Genomic DNA, 23,441 nt, shown 5'->3' on the forward strand with positions numbered 1-23,441 from the left:
AATTTTTAAAAATTGACTTCGAATTATATAAAAAGAGCTTGCATTTTCCTTTAATTCTATAGGTTACCAAATACAACATTTTCTGATAACAAACAACAAAGCTACTGATGCCCAACTATAACAGGGGTAGTGAAATAGCAATGAGCAAATGAAGAATTCTTTCAAAAAGTGGAAAAATAATTACGGAGAGAAAGATTTAACAAATGACTCGAATCAAGATTCGATCACGAAACATTAGCGTCTTGAGACAATAAAGGAATTCGACTTAGGTTACTCAGTCCGCATTAACAATGTAGCCCCCCCCCCTTTTATTTTTACAAAGAGTATGGCCAGAACGTTGACTACTGTGAGAGACGGAGATGAGAACAAAGAGATTGGTCTTGTTATATCTGTTCAAATGGTTTTAGCTAAATTTTTAAAGAAGTACAATTTATTGACGGGCATGTTTTGTAATCAGTGGTCAGTTTCGTACGGCCTAAGGTTCCCGTCAACGCCATTGCGGCGAATATCTTCTTGTATCAATTCTATCCATGTCTCTAGCTCTGGGGGTTGGGGTATTGTGTCTACAGTATCGCCCAATCTGTATGAAAGAAAAAGTGTAGGGTGACTAGGGTCTATACATTTCATGATTTTCAAAAGATGGAGCAGCGTCGGCTCTAAATAAAGGGAGGCCATGGGCACAGTGGCGTAGCTAGAAATTCGCTATCATCTGGGGGTCCAAGGAGCTTGACCTTTTGGGGGGCCCCTGCATTTTGCGTGATATACAATATGAAAAACACTCATTTGGAAGCCATTTGGGGCCAGGAGAGATTTCGAATTTCTCCCCCTCCCACCCTAGCTACGCCTCTGAGACACAGAATTGTTAACCTTATTTCCTATAGCGAAAATAAAATACGAAATATTCAATAATTTGTATCAAGTGGTGTGTAAATAATTATCTAGTAATAATGTATAGAAAACCAACAAAGTGTTATATATTTTTACAGGAGGATAAAACTAGCTTGCAGTCTTTGCATTCAACCAAAACAAATACAACGTAGCTTTCGAAAACTATCTACCGAGGAATGGCCACAAATAAACTCTAAATAAATTACACAAAAGACTTGTCTATGACTAAGCCCATTCAAGTTTGACAAATGAGTAATTCAACTAGTGGCGTAGCTAAGGTGGAGGAGGGAGAATTAAAATTTATTCTTGTGTTGTCAGGTAAAAGAAATAATTGTGCAAAATTTCAGCTTGATCAGAGATTGGCTGTCGAAGAAATAACGTGTACAGACTTTTAGCCAGGCAGACAGACTCACGGAGTGAGTTGATATAAGCTTTGTAAAAAGAGAAGTAGAAGGACTATAGTTCATTTGATAGTTTTAGTTGAAAGCCTAGGCATAACTATAGTTCATTTGATAGTAATTAGATGAAAGCCTGGGTATCGGCAATGGTCGAATTTTTATCGCCAACACAGCGATTCTCTCCATGCAGTTGTTGGGTTTAAATTAACGGTAAATAACCATTGTTCGTATCAACAACGTCGCTGGTTCTTCCAGAATGCAAGCTAAGGCTCGCCGCTCCTGTTTGTCTTCTTATTTTATCTTAAATATTACAGACGTTACTTCAAAAAAAAAAAAAAGATAATTAAGTCCTACGTACGCATTTCATGTGTCAATCTAGTCATGCATGTTAATCAATGTCGTTGGTCCTCCTGGCTGATTCAGGCAACTCATTCCACTCTCTAATGACACCAGGGAAGAAAGAGAACTTGTACGAATTGGTTCTAGCGAATGGAACAAGAAATGTGCCTCTGTCCTTGTGTCTTTCTGAGTATTTCATTAGGTTTTGTTTTTCTATTTGTAAATTCTGGTTTAGTGCTTTATGTATTACAGCTACTTTACTTAGTCTTCTGTCCTGGAGTGTTTCTACGTTTAGCGATTTTACTAAAGGTGTACCGTTACTCTAGTCAATGTGGAATATTCGTTTGTTATAAATCTCACTGATCTATTTTGTATTTGTTGTAGATTCTTTATGTTTACTTGAATTGAGGGATCCCAAACAGAGGATGCATATTGAATCTTGGTGCCTTTCCCATGTTTGGGTTTAGCCACAAGGTAGCGAGGATTAGGATTCAGAGTTTTTATTCTCCTATGTGGGTAGTCAGACAATGGTAACGAGCACCTCTTACCCTAAGCTTATAGGGATAATGGTTTAGGCGCTATAGTCACTAGCCTATAGCTTTAAAAAATTAAACCTTTTCCTGTTGAAGATAAACGTTTCTTCGAGCCCAGATCTGAGCCACATATGAAGGCCAGGAGTTAGGCTATTGTTGTTCCACTTGTTTCATGATTCCTACACAAGTGAAAGAGGGAAGGGGCGAGTGTCGCAGGGTGGTGGTGGTGGAGTTGGTAGGCAGGGTTCTAACCCGGCATCATCTAGGCGACAGTCCAGAGCGCATAGGCCTACCACAAAACCATCATTAAACTTAAAAAAAAAACTACTTTAAATCTAAAAAAAATGTACACAATATTACAAATCAAGATTTTTAACTTAAAGGATTAATAGGAAAAATTTAATTGATAAAAACGCTTGTTAATTTTTCCCTTGCAGTTATAGGCCTAATGCACATTGAAAGAGAGCACCCTCTGATCATTTTCCTAAATAATATGATTTTTTATACTGAAATATTATCTTATACAGTACAGACGTTACTAAAAAAATCCATTTAATATAACAATTAGAATTTAAGCGATACTGAGATGTTAACCATATATTATTTACGATTTCCACGGATGTCATAAAAATAATAATTGTAACGAATGTTAAATGTATAAAATTTGTATAGTTCCTTTTATTTGACGTAGGGCCTAAGCCTACAGCTAGCGAATGTGGAAATTGTAGGCCAACGGTACTGCAGTTAGAATTTTAATACTGAAAACCGCAAGTTTTCTAGTGACAATATCTTTTTGCACTATCTTATTAGGTATAAACTAGATAGCGTAACACGGTGTTGACCTACACACTCTAAAAGTGCACTAACATGTGAAAGAAATTACACATACACCGTCTTTTATTATACCTGACTAGATCTATACTTGACTTGAGACTAGGGCCAAAAGATCTATCTTATCTTGCGGAGAAATATGAATTTAGTTATTATTTTTATATTTTAAAGTTAAAGTGTCCCTTATAAATTTATAAAAATTGAATCTTCTCTAATAATGTCATACGATATATTTTTATCTGTAGCCTATGAATATCCCTATAATCAAAGTAACTTAAAAAATGTTGTTTATTACGTAACCTTAACGGCGCCTCAATATTTACCATAAAAATTGCCAACTGTAAATGAACATCACTTACATGTAAGCCTAAGGCTACTTTGGCAAACCGAACGTATATACGACACCCACACACACAGACCACCATTACGAAAATTAAAAAAAGATATCTTTATGTTAATGATTCTTTTTTTTTTCAAAAAAAGGTTTCATTCAAAGATAATACTTATGATGATTTCAGCAGTTTGCTAACTAAATAGGCCTAATATATAAATCCTATTGTATAATTTATATTTGAATCATTAAAAATTATAGGCCGAATATTTAAAATGTACTAACTACTAAGTGTAGTTTTATTTGTAATATTATCCCAATGAAGATTTCTGTTATCACTTAGGGTAAAAATACAATGTGCAGTTATTACATATAGGTTATCTAAACTATATCTATATATCTACACCTATTTATGAAAACTCATTGTTTTAAAATATGCCTTTGCATAAACATTTATCGGACTAAACAGTCAGACGCTGTCAAGATTAAAAAAAAAATTCAGTCCACCTTAATTAATAGTAGGCCTAGGCTATGTTCACTGCTAGTCTGAGGATTATAGATCTATGTTTCATACTGTTGTTATGATGTTTCGAGGTAGAAGCGAACTCGCTTTGTAGCCATTTCTTGGTGTGGGAAGTTGTATAATAATTAATCTTCATTCATTCATTTAAAAAAGGCACGATCTGGCATAAACAAATTAAATATCCGCAATTGGCAGCATTGACCTAGACCAGGAGACAGGTCGTGAAAAAAAAATTAAGCTCTTCTACATTGGAGTACTGGAAAAAAAATAAACCTTTGCTACCCTAATCACAATAATATGTCTGCTGTGTTACACTTACACTCTAATTTTTGTTACTGTGTTTCTAATTGTTGTTCAACATCTTGCACTATTGTATCGATATAAATAATGACTTATTATAAAAGAAAGGATTACCCAGGTAAAGTATCGAAAAGTGCCAATAAAAATGTCCACTTATCAATATCTGACGATTCTGGTTCTGTGGAGGGATCTGACGAAGACTGCACGGTGTCCTCAATGAATTTGGTACAGAACCCACTGTCACCTCAGGTATGTCTTAAACTTAAATAAAATCTATAGTGATATAAACCCTAACCTACAATAGAATCAATGAAATAAATCTATGTAGGGAGACAAGAATTAGATCTAATCTATATATTAGTATATATACATTTAGACTCAACATCTAGAATCTAGATCTAGATATATTTATTATATAGAATAGATCTATTCAAATTCTATTGAATTGAATTTTTAAATTTGAATTTATTCTACAGTCTAGATCTATCTAGTACTGTCTAGATTTTAGATCTCTATATTTTTAGTATATTAAATATTATACATAATATTATAATAATTATATTAAATAATAATATATGTATATTATATACTATATTTACTATATTATAATATAAATCTAGTATAGTCACATAGTCTAGAGTCTAGATACTCTAAATAAATGTTATATGTCATAATATGTACATCTAGTTTTTCTAGATCTAAATATTTGTTATATGTAACATAGATCTAGTTGCCTACCATCATTGAAAGAAATACATTGCATATCAGCAAGACCACTTAGATACTGTACTGTAAAAACAAAAAAAAAAAAAGAAAGGCAGTCCAGATATTTGACATTCTGAATAAACTTCTGGATAAACGACTTTCTGTTATAGAGCTAAACTTTAAACTGTTGTAATGTTGTACAGTTTAGATCTTAGTTAAGCTTCTATATATGTAATCTATTAGATCTAGTTACCTTATCTAATCTACATCTAAGACTAAATCTATTTTAAATATAGTATTAATAGTCATTAAGTAACCAGGATAGTTTGGATTTTTAATACTCAAAAAATCCATTGATATTAGTTAAAAAAAAGAATGAATATATTTATGAAGCTTACTATTTTGAAGATGAGGTGGACCTTTAAAAAATCATTCTTTTATTTTTACTTATTTGTATGGAGAAAGAAACATAACTTAAGTGCATTTAAAATGTCATGAACCAGCAACTTTAGAAAATATGCTTAGTCTTGCAATGCTTATTTGTGTTACTCTTTTGGTGAAAAAAAAACAACATATTATATTAAGCTGAGTTTGGATAAAGGATAGACTGAGTATAGAGTTCACACCAAGATATTACTTATTGTATCAAGATTTAGAGTCCATCAAATACACATTATTTCTAGAATTCTAAGTAAAAAAAAAAAAGAAAATCAAAACAAGTAAATAATTGAAATCCAATAATATATGTATATATAAAACAGTACAATTTTGTTTTATGAATCTCTTTTATCCTTTTATGTTATATTTTTATTCTTTTTCCACTGGCTTTAATTTAAAAAAATCAGACATCTGTCTACCTCCTTCCCCCTCTCCACCCCATCTTACTTTAGGGGATAATGGCTGTTCCTTTTAGAATTTAACTTGCTTGTTCTTCTTACTTTTTTTATGTAGTCTAAACATTATAATTAATTTACACCCATTGACTGTCATCCTACTACAATTCTGTCTTTGAATAATAAGGTTTATGTCTATTCTGATTTTGGTCTATTTCAGACATAACAAAAAAAGAAGAATATTATAAATACAGAGAATTTTAGTTTCAAACAACCTTTGGTTTACAATACATTTGTAGTGAAATTTTTCACTTTGAAAAAAAATGACAATTTCTTAATGAGATTTTATAAAGATTTCATTATTTTGCTGGACTGAAAAAAAAAGAGTTGTTCTAGCATTCATGTTAAATTTCTTCTTCTTTCTCATTTATATGTTGGAGGTTCAGACGAGTAATCCAATATCTGTGATGAATTTGTCCATATCTGTGAGAACTGAACAGTGGTTTCCATATCTTGCAGCTCTCCTTATAGTTTTTTTTTCAAGGGGGAGGGGTTGGGGCAGTGTCTTGTTTGGTCTTCTCAATAGAGTATGCAGCTTTGAAGGACATGGTCAGCTTTCTCTTGTTATGCTCCACAAAGGCAAATCTCACTAGTCCTTATTTTTTAGCTTCGTAACATTTAAATTAATTTTATAGAAATGAATCTTCTTATATTTACAGTCAAAATTTATTAAATTTAATTGCCAAAAGAAGAACAAAAAAAAAAAGGATTACTTCATAACTATCATATATTTTTAATATATTTTTATAGAAAGCTTTCTAAGATATTTTTTGAAATCAATAGAAATTCTGGTTAGTGGGAGTGGGGAAATTTATATTCTAGACTACGGTAGGTTTGGTAGGGGCTTGAGGCATAATCTCTTCTGAAGACTTTCTCTCCTGTGGTATTGTTGATTTGTATTGATTGCCCACAAGTCACTAAGTTAGGATTGTGATAGTAAAGCATCTTCTTGCTCCTCTTTGGCTTTGGCTTTCCACAAATGTTTATTACTAGGATTTGCATTCAACAACATTAATATTCAGGACAAATAAAAGCCTAATTGAGGTTGAATTTACTAAATCTATTTGGGATTTATGTCATATAATTGAGCTGTCTTGAAAAAAAAAAGTCCACCTCAATTTGAATAAGGTATTTCCCTGGTAAACTCTAAATCTTAGTGTTAAAGGGTCCACCCTTATTCAGCTTATGAATCTAGTATATTCAGAATCCAAAGTGATTTAGTTAAAAGCAAGATGATTGTTGTTTTTTGTTTTTTGGTCTATATATAAGTGAATAATGAAAATGATATGTTTGGGCTAGTTTTCCACCACTTAAGGATTCTTATGTTCACCATACATATGTCAAGTTAGTTCTACACAGAAACAAGGTAGCATTTTATCCCTTATGCCCGATATAGTTAGATCTAGAAAAGGAGAAAAAAAGACATGAATACACTGCCCACCCCCTTTCCCTTTAAATTGATAATTCTAGATATGCTCTGTATTTGTAAAAAATAAAAGTACCTCTTTCAGACCTTGCAACCTACAAGGCAGATGGTGTAAAGGTCATGTATCCGTTGGCTGTCGATTAACGAGGGTGTCAAGTGGCCAGCACATCGGCCAACCGCCTTTACTTTCACAGATTATTGTCAGGTGCCCTGTGCCCATCAGAGCTGGGTGGACTCAGGGGCGTCCTAAATATCTCAAAATTCAAACTCCCAGTCCTCGCATTGATCTGAATAGGAGACCCCTCAGTTCAAGCTCTTTACCAGTCAGGCACCACGCCCATGTATTTGAACTTTTATGTTCATTTTAGTTTGAACATGCAATCATTTCTCGTACTAGCAATTCTTGTGTGAAAACGTTATTGTAAAAAAAAATAAATAATTTTTAATTAATTTGGCTGTGCATACTTGTATAAAAAAATACTCGGTTCTCTCAATTTCTGTTACTCATTTAAAAAAAAAACAACAACAACCCATTTTCTTTGGTAGCTTTCAATGCACTGTTTGCCTCCACCACACCAAGAGAACTAAATAAATAACTAGAACACAGTCTACATGATCACGTGGTTACCGCTCTCTACTCCCATCATGACATGACATTTTTATAACATTGGAAAAAAAATGTTGCCGGGGGGGGGTAGGCAGAAATCTTCAGCTCCTTAAGGGCATGTCTTCTGCAGATGTTCCCAGCCACGTTGATCTGATGCTTCTGACCATCAAGAATGTAGGGTTACATTAGATAGAATATGCTTGCCAAAAGGATGCACTATAATCATTGAATTCCACAATTGATTTATAATTTCCTGACGGACATTTCCTCATCATAATTGTAACTACGACAACTCTTGGAATCAACATGCCTTCACTGTTCAGGAACCATCACCTTCACCTATCTCTAAGTTGGGGTACCTCACAAGATTTGTCGACCGTCTTTCTCCATTTCTTTCAGGGTTTTTTTTTCAGGCCCGCCCGTTCTTATATGTTGTCTTCACATCGCTTTCTCTGTCTGCCTCTTCTTTTTTTTTTCTGGTACTGTTCCCTGACAGGAAGGTCTTTGGGAGCCATGAAGACCTTGTTATATGGCCATAGAGTTTTTTTTTTTTTTTTTACAGTAGCAGGTCATTCAGGGTTCAATCGCTATAATAACACTGTCTCTAATCTCTTCGTTTGTGATGCGGTCTTTAAATGTGATACCCAGGATCTTTCTGGAGCATCTCAATTCCATAGTTAGGATCCTCATCTCTAGCTCTGCAGTCAGCGTTCAAGACTCGTAAGCATATAAGAATGTGGTCATGACCAGGGACCTCATCAGTCTGATTTTGGTGTCGAGGGAACCATAGAAACTGAAAACATACCCTCTTTGTTACCTATTGGATCCTCCTTAGGTGTTTGTTTTGTAAATTGCTGTTGAAAACATGACTTGTTCTAATAAATGTAAAAAATAAAAGAAAATTACTTGACAAATATTTTCTGAATTAAATAAATGAATGAACAATTACTGTATTGTGGAATATTGTATTTTAAAAAATATATTAATATTATTCTTTACTGTGACATGTCTGACCTCGTAGGAGAGGCGTTAGAACATAATGTGTATTATTTGTCTACTGTCAGTATTCTTATTAGGGCTATTCTGAGACATAACAAAAAAAAAATAAATCAATAACCTTAACTCTCGAGATGTTTGCGTAACAACGGAAGTGACACATATCCCCCCGGGGCACGTAGCGTTTTACTTTGTTCTTCTTTCACATTAAATCTGTTTCAAACTGTATGTCTGAAGTTGTACTTTATCACTTGATAAATGCTGGTTTGATTAATCGCAGTGTTTGTCTGAATAGCATAAATGTCTTAACTTACCTATGAGTGTGTTGAGCCTTTCGGGCACCACCCATGATCTTTTGACCGAATTTCTCCATTCAACTAAACAGGGGTGGGGCCCAAACTGAAATCACGATGTAGGCCTTGAACTGACCATTCGCGATTATTTCAGTTGTGTTTTCTGAGTGCGCTCCTCCCCCCCTTTTTTTTCCCGGACCACGAAAAAAAGCACTAAAAAAGTAAAAGTTGCCCTTTCAGACATCAACGGTTAACGAGCAGGGTGTCATGTGGCCAGCATAACGACCAACCGCGGGGAAACTAAAGTCAGGTACCCATTCTAGTTGAGAGGTCTCATGAGCGACCTAAAAATCAAAATTCAAAATCACAGTCTTAACCGAGATTTGAACACTGGACTGCAGATTCGGAAGCCATGTGCTTAACCACTCAGCCGCCGCGCCCCCTCAATAAAACAAACAAACAAAAAAAAAACAAATCATTTTCAACTATTGGGTACGGTAGCTAAAATATAGACACACCTTGGTATGATGCTTAAAAGCTGTGTCCTTAGTTTGAAAGAGTTCCTCTACACACTACTTCATGCAGAACCTTGAGCTCAACACGCTTGATAAATACGAACACAAACACACACCCACGTTTCAAAAAGTCGAACACCAGATTGCATGCGTCATCAAAGCTGAACTACAATAGCTTAAGACCTACACTTTTATGTCTAAATTACTTAATAAAAAACAAAAAAGTCTGTTCCAACTTGACATGCGGGAAGGTATGGGACGTCTACCATTAAATCTTACCCAGTTACTAGTTGAACCCGCATTTATGGCAAGCTCCTGTGTATGCATTTCACCGGGATAAGTAGATCAACAGAAAGCTTGTTTTATAATTGTCTCCCCCCCCTCCCCAATAAAATCTTATATTTAATGACATATGCCATTTAGCATGCTCCTGTAGACTAGACTGTCCCAAGGTTTACAGTCAAGTCTAAAGAGATCTCAATATAATGTGGCTACACTTTTCGAAGATGGCTATCACCGCAATAAAAAAAATGACTGTAACTGGTGAGGGATATGGCCAGGAATGCACTCTCGTTATGTTTAGGGAATGCGCTAGTTTTGTCTTCGTGTCATTTCTCAAGGGGAAACAAACCAATGCGTCCAGCTTCCAGTTTGTACTTATTATTCCCTCCTCCATAGGTCTGACTGGGTCGTTGCAATTTCTTAGATCTCGACCACAAAAACAATACGACGTGCTTTACTATTTCACCCCCACCCCTTTTCTGTGTATCTTGCTATCCCCCCTCTCTGTGTGTCTTGTGGGAGGGAAGAAACTGCAGTAAGAACAAATTGTGTACAGTGAAAACAAAAGTGTCCCCTCATAGTACAACTAGCTCGCTAACACAAGTTTCCATTGCTTCTGCTTCTCTCTCATACACAGACATTGGGAACAAGTTTCATTAGTAACAAATGAAATTGTTATTGTTCTTTTTTTTTTTTTTTTTAATCATCCCATCATGTGCTAAATCAGTGGTCTTCAACCCACCGTCTCCTGTTCGTATATGTTCTCGTTCTCAGCGCCTCTCTCCCTGTCAAGTACTAGTAAAAGAAACTGGAGGAGGTAGATTTAAATCAAGTTCCATTTATTTGTTGATTTTTATTGAACATAACCAATGTTTAGGCTTAATTTTAAAATGTTATATTTAATAGAACTATTATTATTACAGAATTCATTAGGTAATGTAAACCTTGTACCTCGTGCGGTTTGACAATATTAGAAATGTCAGGCTTTAAATTGGTCAAAGCAAGACAAAGGTCTCCTCTGGTAGCTCACATCCCAGCCCCATGAGAAGACACAAAATCCCAGTGCAATGCCATCAGCCCCCCCCCCCTCCCTCCCTGGATAACAAGTGGGCATCATTGAACCACGATGGGCGAACTAAGTACATAAACCTCCCATCTATTTTTGTGTTTGCTCTTTAAGTTTGGCAGAGCACCGAGTCCAGTTTCAACCTATTTATGTTGACGGAACTACTAAAAATAATCATTCCATTTTCGACCACTTTCGGGTATTAACGAGAACATTGAAACGCCGCCAAATCTCTGTTGTGCTTCTGATTGCTTCCTTTGTTGACATTAGTTGTATTTATAATTTTGTAATTCTATTTTTTTCCTGCAACTCAATTTGAACATCAAAAACAGATGTTTAAAAAATAGAACATGCATGATTCAATTTTAAATTGATTACTTCCCAGCTAGAAGCGAGTTATCGTTTCTTCATTGAGTTGCTTGGTGTTTAAAATGTACAGAACCAAGTTAACAATGAGGAACTAAAAAACAAAGTCAACACATCCATATGTAAATACATTTTTATTATTTTGAGAACCCCTTATAAGATGTTGCTTTGCTTCACATCACTGGCCATTTCATCAATCCGTATTTGAATCAAAGTGTCACGCATTTTGGATTTTGATCCATATCTGTGGAAATGACTTATAGTAAAGCTGGAATGCTCAATTTTTAACCAATATTATGAGATTATTTTTTTTCCCCTGCAATTTTGTAACATACCAACAAACCCTTCTGCTTTGCTTTTTTATTTTACAAAACTTATATCACCCCACTCTGTTTGGTAAAAAGTTTGAACATGTTTTTTACATAGACATATATAAATATAGACTGGCCGATTAAAGAGTTTTATGAAACGAAAATTTGTGACTTGCAATTTTGTGTACTTTATTATACAGCATTTATGAGCAGTATAAAAGTTAAGTATTCATATCTATTTCAGCCACACACCTATATATATATATTGTAAATAAGGAGGCAGTGTAGTTTTGTTTAATCTCTAAGATTGAAGATCATACAATTTTTCATAATTCGGAAATCCGAATACAATAGATATGTTTTCAATGAAGTTACTTCCTTCAGCTAGTCTATATTTATTTATGTCTGTGGTTTTTTCTTTATTTCCCTTTCTCGGATCAAGTTAAAACTTTGCACAATTATACATTAAACCTGACAAGACATGAATCAAAGATAGTTAGTGTATTATTGGTGATTAATTATTTTGTTAGATTCCGAAATACGGAGAATACATGTTACTTCCTGTGAGATGTGGATATATTTGCATCTAGTCCCTTTATTACGTTTTGAGATGTTTTTTTTTAGTTTTATCCCACTTCCCATTCTCGGATCAAGTTACAATTTGGCCTAATTATTCATAGTCGATAACAATACACAAATTATTCCAAAAATTAACCGATTAGTACATCATTTAGTACTAATTAGTTAATTTTTTCATATAGCAGAAAGGGAGCTAAACCCTGTATTTTTCAGATAAATGGCAGTATAAAGCGATTCTTTCCCATTGATAAGCTTTGTTTTTTTTTTTAAAGCATTCTTTTTTTTTTCTATTGCTTGTTTATTGTTTGAATAGTCGAGCGTTTTATTTAATTTTTTTTTTATATTTTTCATGAAATTTCTTAAAGTATTCTATGGAATAGTTCTTTGCGTCCGGATGACGACTTAGTTTCATAGCCTTATTTGAAAATGTTTTCATGCAAAGTAGACGTAATATATACTCATTAAAACCCATGAATTTGCTAAATGTATACAAATGAGTTTATCCCTTGGCCGACATTGCCAATGTTTTAATTCTCAAATAAACATTGTATTATGCTATATAAATGTTAGCGTTAACAGTTGAGAAAATTAAAATTTACATATTAATATATTTTTGTCTACTGGTGTAATTGAGGATAATATAAACTTTAATTTAAAAAGTTTTATTACCTTGTTTGTTTGTCGAAGAATAAGCTTTTACGCGTAAGAACTGCAAAGGTGGTATAAATACTTCCTGCTTACAGTTAGGAAAAGCAATCTTTAGTGTTGTTTCTGTTCTTAAATTAGAAGTAAGCTAATTATAATTTATATTTACAGCGCCAGAGCTACGAAATGTGTTCTTCGTTTTGTTTCAGACCATCCCCAGTTTCTATTTTCATCTTTGAGTGACTCTTTTGTGCCCAGCGACCCCCATTTTTTTAAAAAATCGCCCTCCTCCGGGGGCCGTTTTCTCACTCGTTGAAGACTACTGTGCTAAATAATTGTTTACCCCCCTTCTCCCCCCCCCCTTTTTAAAAAAAAAAGTGGTTCGAAGATGTATGTAATGATTTGCATTTATACCCCACCCCCTTTTTTGTGTGTGTGTGTTCCTGGATAGACTTCGGTGCTGTTTGTTGTCGTGTTGTTGAACGCGCGACATAGTGCCAGGCGTAGACATCGGGAGGTCCACATCTTAGCGGGCACATAATCGATACTTGAATTTCATAAATTATCGATGAAATGACATGTCTCGTGGAGGAAGATCTTGTGACGAGGCTGTAGGACGCTAAGAGAGCGATGGGCAGTCAGCTCTGTAGTCATGTCTAAAGAGACATTTGTTTTGTTTTTTTCCACGATGTATATGACGCCCGGCTCATCTGTTTTGTGCATTCAAGGATATTCAAGGGTGTTATGTGGCCAGCACAACTACCGACAACCTTCATTTTATAAACTTCAGCTCACTCTGTCTGTCTGGTCAAATGTCGGTTTACGTTGTGTCTCCCACACCCAGTCTCGGATCAAGCTGAAGTTTGTTTTTTCAAAATTATCTATTTTACCCGACAACACAAGAATCAATTTAAAAAATAACCGATTAGTTTATTAACTATTGGTAATTAATTATTTTGTTTGGTATCTCGGACGAGTGAAAGAAATTGTACTTGACTGAAGTGGTGGTATAAGCTGAATTAGTCCCCTTTATAGGTCGTCTTCTGAAGCGTAGTGTACACAAACATGAAATAGAAACGATAGATAACTACTCAATCTTCCATGTTCATAAGCTCTTCACTAGCGGAGTGGTTACCGTGTTGGCTTGAGAAGCCAACGAAAGCTTTAGCCCACAAGTTCGAATTCAGGTCGTTTTATGAATACATTTTAAAAACTATCCCAAGATACCCCCTTCTTTCTCCCCCACCCCTTTTCAACTGGTCCAGACTAGTGATTTGGTGATACGATCGTAACGCAGTGAGAAAGCTAAAAGCATGAAATTGCGTTAAACAAAAACAATTGGTAAAAATATTTTTTATCGCACAGATGTATTTTTGTTAGTCTAGATCTATTACAACTTTAATGACTGATCCAAACTAATTGATACACTTAATATAAACTTTTTTTTTTTAAGTATTTTTTTTTTTTTTTTGTATTTTGCTTGTTTTCTATGACTAGTGTCAGGCATCCGTCCCTGGGATTCGAGTTGAAAGCCCTATTACGCTTTACGCTGCTATCTTTCACTTGCACCCTTAGTTAACCGATCAACACGGGCGGTTATAGCCCTGTCCCCCCCCCCCAACCCAATCCCCAAGCATCCGTACCGAAAATCTATTTGGTCCAATCATAATATCCTCATTAGGAAACGTGCCTAGACGTGTTCGAGTATCCAGCTTTAGCCACTGTTGTAAGGTAGCCACCTTGACACTATCAGTCATGTGTGAACATAAAGCGTGTTTCAAGCCTTTTTTTTTATAATTGTTATGTCGTATTCTTGCCACATATTGACGGGTAGCTCAATGTGTTTGTCTGCTGTAGCGCCCCCCCCCCCTATAGCTGTAACGTACCCACATACCGAATGAATAGAGGAGGGAGCTGGGGGGGGGGATATACATATGTTCGATATATGGGTGCCTGGTTGAATGACTCTTTGAATAACAATATAAAAAAAAAACAACCTCGGCATGCACTTTTGAAAACATCGATATTAGACGTTGGCCTTAAGGCAGATGTCTCGTGTTCTCAATCTAATTAAGTATTATCTCTCCTTTACCGTTATTGTAGTTTAAAAAAAAAAAAGTGTTCGAACTGTTTCTCTGTGTCATTTCTTTTATTAAATATCCCCCTCCCACTATCAAGTTGACCCATCTCCAATCTTTTTATAACGAATAGTGTTTTTTTTTTTTTTGTCATTTAGCATAGCACCAAGCTATTATCACCCGTAGGCGAATAATTCTGTCTCTTTTTCTCTGTCTTTCCGTTGAAAAAAAAACAAAACAAAAAAAAAACATGACTTTGAAAAGAGGTATTTCATTACACTGTGTCAAAGCTGACTTTCAGATCGAATCACAATGTGTCAACTAAAACAACACCCATTTTGCTAAAAGGACCCCCGCCCCCGGGAAAAGAAAACAAACACTTCTAGAGAGTGACTGGAAATAGACGATGTTGCGTAAGTTCACTTGACTTGGACAAGACAATACATGCAGCTAAACACTCTGGGATGCGTTCAACGTCTGCACGGTTTTGCGATGCCAGCAGTACTGAAAGCTTATGAAATCTGTGTAATGTTTAAAAGTGGCTGAGTTGTCAGGATTCCCACTACCATACACTGGGAAAATACTGGGGCTTTATCCGGGAGGCGGAGCTACTAAAATAAGATTTGAGATTGGGCTAAGTAATTGTTAATATATATATAACATTTAGCACTTGAGCCATAAAGGCGAAGTAACCCTTGAAGGATTATGGGCGCGACATGGCCTAAACTGTGCCGATTTGCCAAAACCCCAAAATATCAAATACTACAATACATTGGGCCTAATACACCATAACCATGCACTTTTAGTAGTATTACAGTAGAAAAAAAAAGTCTATATGTGAGTCTCAAAGTTGTGCCTGGCTAGTTTATTAAGATGGCCAGCAAAACAACCGACTGCTTCTCCACCCGCTCCCCCACACGTGGTTAGGCGGTCCTTAGGCAGTAGCTCCAGATAACTAACTAGTCCATTTGACAGTCAGCCATTCTAGAATATTCGAATATCTTCTTTCATGTTGCTTCCAAAAGTGTTGGGTTGCTTAGAAGCTATATTAGGCGTGTTTTAAAGTGAACAAGGGAAAAATAATAATTGAAAAATAACTTTAAAAACAATGCGTATATCAAATGTAATTGTATTCATTAGTTTGGATCAGTCATGGGATTAAATTTGTAATAGATCCAAGCCAGGGGTGGGCAACCTTTCGTGTGTAGGGCCGCATAGAAATGTGTTTTTGATAAATATATATGTGTGTGTCTGAGAAAGACAAGGAGAGTAAAGGGAGGCAGAGAGAGAGGTTGATGATTGAGCCTGCGAGCAGGCCCTGATTAGCCCACCCATAATCTAGTCTAGACTAACATTAATATATCTGTGTGATTAGAAATATTTTGACCAATTGTTTTTCTTTAGCACAATTTCATGCTTTTAGCTTTTTCAATACGCTATGATCTTATCACATATCTGGACCAGTTGGGACTAATTCAAGCGGGTATGAACTTGAGACGGCCGAACGACAGTCCAGCGCGCATAGTGCACCCCCCGACTGCCTAACGTTACAGACCTTTTTAAAGCGTACATTGCGTTAAAGCTTTAGTTCACATTCGAGTTCTCGTTTCTTCGCATGTCTTCCAGCGTATTCTTTGCCCCCCCCCCCCCCCTCCGTAGGAATTGATACGTCGCGCACATTGTGCCATCCCCGTTAATCCGACTCTATATTAATACTTTGTTGTTTTTCATAGAAGACAGAAAATAAAGTTATGATTTGATGTCTTCCATGATCACCAGGTTAGAAACACTAATCCCACCATGCCTGCATGAGATACCCAAGATTGGTTTTGGCGGCCCTGATTAGGAATAGCCCATTGCTTGTGACCCTTTCCGTAAAGCAAAGTCACGTTATCTTTTTTTTTTAACCGTACTCCCCCCCCCCCCCCTTTCCCTCCCTTCCATCTATTCTAATCTAATGTAAGAAAAAAAATCCCATCAGCCATTTGACCTCATTGCGTGAGATTGATAAATGTGACTGACATGTACTTTAAGCTCCACGTACCTTTGGAGGTCAAGGCCGATATGTGTGTCACTAATTGTGTCACTGCTAGGCTGAGGGGTCATATGTACTGGTCCCTTTTCTTTTCATAAGCATATATCCCTGTCGTCTGCTGTGGAGTTATGGTGCATGCTGGGAGACATTGATTTTAATCTGTGACCGAGCATAAAGCGATTAATTTTTTTTTTCAACATTATTTTCTGTAATTTCTACCTTGTAAATATATATATGTTAAAAACCTTGCTGCTGCACTTGGCCCTTTTGGAAGAGAGGGCAGATTGTTTGTTATGAGCTTTCAGTTAGTTTCAGTACTTAAGACTTGTACAGAACAAACAAATTGAATTCGAATTTCACAAATCGCACTGTTGCTCCCTGTGGTATATAGGGGCTTTTAAATAGTTTTTTGGACAAGTACCACTCTCCGAGAGTAAATTAAAACATTACGAATAGTTTTTTTTTTTTTTTTTTTGGTCTTGTTCTTTTGAAGAAAAAAATCATTAAAACCACTATATATATATATAGTTGGACCATTGGTTCCAAGATGACAACTTTCATCGTCGTGGGGGGGGGGGGGGGCTGAGGGCTTTGCACTGCGGTTTTGTGCCTCCTCGTGTGGCCGATGAGACCTAAGTGAGACCGGAATGTTCGGCCGCACACTAGGCAGGTTATTTTACCTGGAGCTTGTGTAAGTTATCTTGATTTTTTTTTTCTATGGCCTACGTGATGTACCGAAATCAGCGAAGCTAGCTACTCATTCTCGGTGACTTCAACCGAGACCAATCGTTATTAGAAGGCCTAAACACGGACCTGCAACGTCACAGGTTGTGGGCAGTTCAGACCAATAGCTCGTTGTCTAAACTGCCCACAGGTTGTGACGTTACAGGTCAGTGCTGAGGCCTTCAATAACGAATGGTCTCGCTTCCACGCGAGAGTCGGCTCTGACCATCATGTCTGGAAGTACGGAATAGGCCAGTGCAACAGCGACAGCACTGTTAGTACTCCAGACTTGTGCTGAACACAGGCTCCTCGTATCGTAACGCAATATTCGCTGTACTTTCCATTAGGTCACGCAGTCTTCACTTTCTTCTTTGGAAGCCTTTCCAGGTTGTTTCGGTAGCTCTCTATTCTGTTCCAACAGCTGCTTTGTGATTATTTAATTAAAAACGCAAAGTTAATTTGTTCTTCCTTAATCTCGTGTTTCGGCTGGACATTAATTGTGTGTGTGTGGGGGGGGGGCGGTGAGGGTGTGCATCCCAGGTCTAAAAATGAACGTGCTGTTTTGTTTTGTTTTTTTCAAATTTTTTTTAAAATTCGACTTTTGTTTATCTTTATATAATGCACTTTGCTTTTGTCGTTTGTTTTCCGTCTTAGATTAGATAAAAGCTTCTTTGAAATAAAAAAGAAATTGCTTCCAAGTTCTTTGAGAAAGAATATCTGCATGCTTTGTTACACTGCACTTAACAGAGGCTAGATCTAGAGATAATATCTTTCTTTATAATAAATATTTCTATATAAATTGCCGAATCAAAGCCATGGTCGTCCATGAGTGTATGTGTCTGAGTGAGTTTTCTCACCATATGTGTGTGCCCAGCGTTAATTAGATCATGGGCAAACAATGTGTTGAGATTACGGAGACATCTTGTCAATTTTTCCCACTCCGCATCTCCATCTTTGCTTTCGTTATTGCGAAAGAAACCCAAAGAAAAGCACTCGGTAGCCTGCCAATTATCACGTGATCTTCTCAATAGTATTAGCCAATAATATTTTTAAAAAAATCCAATTTGAATTTCCTATCTTTGTGTCCAAGTCTGCATGCTACATCAAAGCTTGTTAGCGATCCCTATCTTGTACTAATAACGTGCACTCTGCACATTTCTCTGTTATGGCTGAGTGGTCCAGTGGAATCAATGCCCTTCAGTTTGTATCCTGGCGAGGGCTTCTATTTTTGTGTCAGTGGTGGGTCCTGCGATTTGTCAAAAAGAGCCAAGATGATAGATTTTGTTTGCTAGTGGCTGGCTGCTTAGTCTCGTCAAGTCTTCATTTTTTGGTTAAGAACTAGGACATTTTCCAGCGACGCCAACGAGTTTTATTTATTTATTTTTGTTTGTTTGTGTATACCGCAACCTCTGTTGTGAACCGTCGTTGACTTGTATCACCAAACTGCTGGTAGACAACTACACCGCTGTAGGCGTGTTATATCTTAATTTATAAAACTCGAAATAACTTGAGTAACTTGAACAATATATAACTTTTATTACAATATAGAATAAAATCAAAATGAAATAAAAGTAGTAGACTTTATTAATAACATAAAATGGTATTCTAAACAATATCTAAATCACTACAAAAACACGTCTTTTCATTCTAGAGTTCTGGAGTTGTCACTCGTACCTAAGAAAAGTCACTTGTACCTAAGAAAACTGACGATAATGCCGCTTCTCTTGCATCATTCCCTCTGCATAGCTAACCTCTTCCTCCCGCCAACATAGAAACACACACACCCATACTCCATAACAATCTTGAATGCTTTATAATGCTCAGTGCACGTGGGGGAGGGGGTATCTGGAAGACAGTTTCCGTACTCCCAATAGCAAACATTGTCGGGATTCGAACCATAGCCCCCTTGAGTGTTTATCTAGTGTTTTTAGCAATAGTCGTATCTAATGTTTTACTGAAGGTGAATACGGTTTCTAAAATAGAAAGGGGAAAGGGGGGAGGGAAGGTTGAGTGACTTTAAAGTAAGTTTAAATGACTTAAATCGGCGCCTTCGACGGAGGTCACGATTAAATTCGATACCTTCCTAGCGGAAAGGTGAATCGTTCCGATGAGTTTATTGATCTCCAAACTTCACGACGGAAGTGAGCCATAAACGGTGAGCAGCGTGGACACTATTGATTTTGTTGTCGGAAGAGCTCAATGCCTGCCAGATTACCTGCCGCTCGTTAGACACAAAGAATCCGACAACTTTCAGTTTCCAGGTTTCAAACACTCATAACTGAACCAGCAGGTTTGTGTGTGTGTGTGTGTGTGTTTAGGTCAGTCGAACGTGATTGTTCTGAAATAGTTATTAAGCTTTTTACTTCAACTAGACATTTTTCTCTTAACATTCCAATCTGGGATGTTCAATCTAGCTGTCGGGGAATTCAGAAATGTATACAGAGTTTCTCACTTCTTTTTTTTGACCAAATGGTCGCCCTCGGGTAACCAGGTAAAGTTCTAACTGTAAGCCAATGTAAGGAAAGCAACATGAACAATTGATATCGAGGATGGGCGATTCCGTATCTTTGAGACCCGGTTTCATATTTTTACCCTGTTTCATTCTCTTGTTGTTTTTGAGAGATAGTATCATTGCCTATTCTTCAACATGAAACACACTCATTTTTGTTTTCGTTTGTCTGAACTTGACACTAAATAAATGAATACAAGAAGAAAACGATATCTCCCATTTCAAGTTTGGCCGACTTTTCGAAAGGTGAGAAATCAAGTAAAATTACGTCAATTAACTCCTGGCTTTTTGTTTTACGGGTTGTTGTTTTTTTTCCCGCGTAATCACGCACATGTCTATGTATAAGCGATGACGTAAACTAATCCACTTTCTCATTCGCATGACACGGAGTTTTTAATGGCGCCGCGCGTGTCGTCCTCTCGGCGCTTTAAATCTGAGTTAGCTGGGCTCTAAGTATTCCATGTTGTCTTGTTCATTGTATAACTGTCACTTACACTTTTGTGTGAGTCTGTAGCTGGGCTCGCCTCATTGTCGTGACGTCTACAGCTGCCCAGAAAACGATGTCAAGCGCCGTTGTCATTGACAACTGTCTTTCTGCTGGAATGAACCCCTGGCAGACTTGAGTGACCTGGGGGTGGGGATATCCTTCGTTGAATAAAATGTATGAACTCACCGAGTGCCTTTGGACTTTCATCAAGACCATATCGACTATACCCGCGGCTTTTTAGTTCAGTACCCCCCACCCTGGCTAACATGAAGAAGATTTTTTCTTTACGGTTTTGTTCGATCTAGCTGAACCTCTCTTCATTTGTAAAATGATTAAAAATTTATTTTTATTTGCTTAAAACAAAAATTAAATAATTGTAGAACTGTTAATGACGTTAAAAATGAATAATATATGCACACAGCGCCTTTTTTTTTTATATTATAGATTAAACAGAGGGTAAAAACTTTTTAAAGTAACCGCAGATAGTTTGGGCTGCAATTAACTTAGAACTAACTGGTGATGCTCTCTCTTTTTACTCTGTATGATTCCTGTACAACACATAATTACCAAAAGTAATAAAGTGTGAATATGATCTGTACACACTCTCTTAATAGTGAAGTGAAATAGTATATTTTTAACAGTGAAGGCTCACGTTACAAAACGATTTCTTTGGTTGTTTTTCTAAGTCCTACCTTTGCTTAAAAGCATTTGAAATCAAAATGCCATATGGCTTAAGAATATTTTAGGATGACATCGCGCTAATTGATTACATTGAGCCAAGTACTTTTAGTCATCGTATTCAAACCATTTGTTCTATATTGATTAGCTGGTGACCTTCTACACGAGAAACAAAAGTTGACATTCAAAATTTATTTAAATCGAGTTTCATACAAAGTATAATGACTTTGAAGTCTGTGTGTTTCTAGAATCGACCCCCACGCCCAAAAAGTATGTTTCTAGAATCGACCTTCCGCGCCCAAATTGTGTGTTTTTATAATCGACCCCCACGCCCAAAAAGTATGTTTCTAGAATCGACCCCCGCGCCCAAATTGTGTGTTTTTATAATCGACCCCCATGCCCAAAAAGTATGTTTCTAGAATCAACCCCCAAGCCCAAACCAAAAAAAAAAAATCAACGCAAAGCCTTATAATTAAAGCTTCCTTCTCAATGTTTGTCCCTTAAATTCTATAAGCTCTTAATGATGAATACGTTTGCTTTACACCTCCCAGTCTGACATCCTCTTCCACAGTTGAGCAGTCTTCCATTACGCGTGCATGCACACACGCATTTACACACATACTCTTTGTTCTATGGAATTAGGTACTAGATGACAGCGAGTCGAAGCTTTATTATAATTTTTTTTTAAAGGTTTACATTTGTTACTAAATTAAAGTTGTTGTTTTTCTTCTAGCACCCGAAGCTATTATTATTATTATTATGTTAGAAATGAACGAGTTGTCATTCTCTGGCGCTGCCAGGGTCGAGTTTCGCTAAAGAGAAACAAAATTCATCGTAGTCCCTTTAACAGTTTCCATTGAGGAATTTTCTGGTGATGTGGCAGGTCTGCAGAAGTACCGCCCTCTGACAGGCAACGAGGATTATTATTATTATTATGTTAGAAATGAACGAGTATTCATTCTCTGGCGGGGCAGGTATAGCCTTATTATTATTATTATTATTTAAATCAGCAGATTGCGACCCCATCAAACAAAAGAAATGGAAATGTCCTGCTGTAAAAGGTCAGCATCTGTTGCGCTCAGTAGATTGTGTAACATTTTTTTTCGTAGCTTGTCCCGACTAAACCTTGAATGAGCACATTAGGAACGAAGCAATGCATGTTGAGATGGTCTGAAAGAGACAAATCTTATTTGAAGGCAAAGTCCGTCCATGTTGAGGCGTTCATTATTAGATTAACTTGGTGTTCGCACTTTAACCCCCCTCGGCACCAGTGTACTTTACACCACAAGCACGCATGTCTACACACGAGCATAGACCAAAGCAATTAGCCTGCCTCATAATTGATGACCAGCTTACATCAGCGCTCCCTTGTCTCTTTACAGTTGGGCAGCGTACAAATATTTCTGACAAAGGAGAGGGGATTACTTGGAATAGATGATTGGAGGGTTGACGCCCCTGAAACTACGTCAGACATTTGTGTTCTTGTCCAGACAGCCTTCCTGAAATGCGGAACCCTTCCTATCAACACCTTGTAATGACAGGGCACTAGGGAAAGCTGTTAAAAAAAAAGGGGGAGGGGTGTCATAAAGACGAAACACGATGGGAGGTTTATTATGACAATGGTAATAGAGGAGTCGAAAATGTCTTAAAAAAAAAAAAACTACGAATGAGCGCCTCTTTTTTTTTTTTTTTTTTTAGCGATCTCGCCACGTCACCATTGTCTTCAAATAGATCTATTTGCAACGACTTCCTGAAGTGTGTGACGTATGAAGACGTGTTGGTAGATTCATACGCAATTAAAACAACAACAACAAATAGTTGCAACTTGACTAGGGTGGCACATGAAGACGTTTACGATATTGGACTTGTATATTCTTATCTCAGTCTCCAGTAAGTGTCTGTGCAGATGCTGATGAAGAGTTCATGTGTATACAAACACATTTTGTTGGTCGTCTCTGGGTCTTCTGTTGTAAAGAAGTCGCGGCAAACTAAAGTCTCTTTCTGTCTTTCTATGTGTGTGTGTTCAAGACAATAGATGAAAGTGATTTACACCAGTGGTTCTCACAGTCTACTGTCACGGTACAGACTCTTTCTCTACGTGTCG

General features: G+C 36.6%; 1 protein-coding gene across 2 annotated transcripts in view; it reads left to right on the forward strand.

Annotated features, from left to right (window-relative positions):
- Nucleotides 1-4,126: 4,126 nt before the first annotated feature.
- LOC106060663 (vitamin D3 receptor B-like) overlaps nt 4,127-23,441 on the forward strand; it is a 127,637-nt gene continuing 108,322 nt past the window's right edge. For both annotated transcript variants that reach the window (XM_056009353.1, XM_056009354.1), the window contains exon 1: nt 4,127-4,392. In XM_056009353.1, the coding sequence (XP_055865328.1) occupies nt 4,231-4,392 (162 nt within the window). In that variant the 5' untranslated portion in view covers nt 4,127-4,230. The remainder of the gene's footprint in view (nt 4,393-23,441) is intronic.

Source organism: Biomphalaria glabrata, chromosome 14 (assembly GCF_947242115.1).
Source record: "Biomphalaria glabrata chromosome 14, xgBioGlab47.1, whole genome shotgun sequence".
NCBI classification, from domain to species: Eukaryota; Metazoa; Mollusca; class Gastropoda; family Planorbidae; genus Biomphalaria; species Biomphalaria glabrata.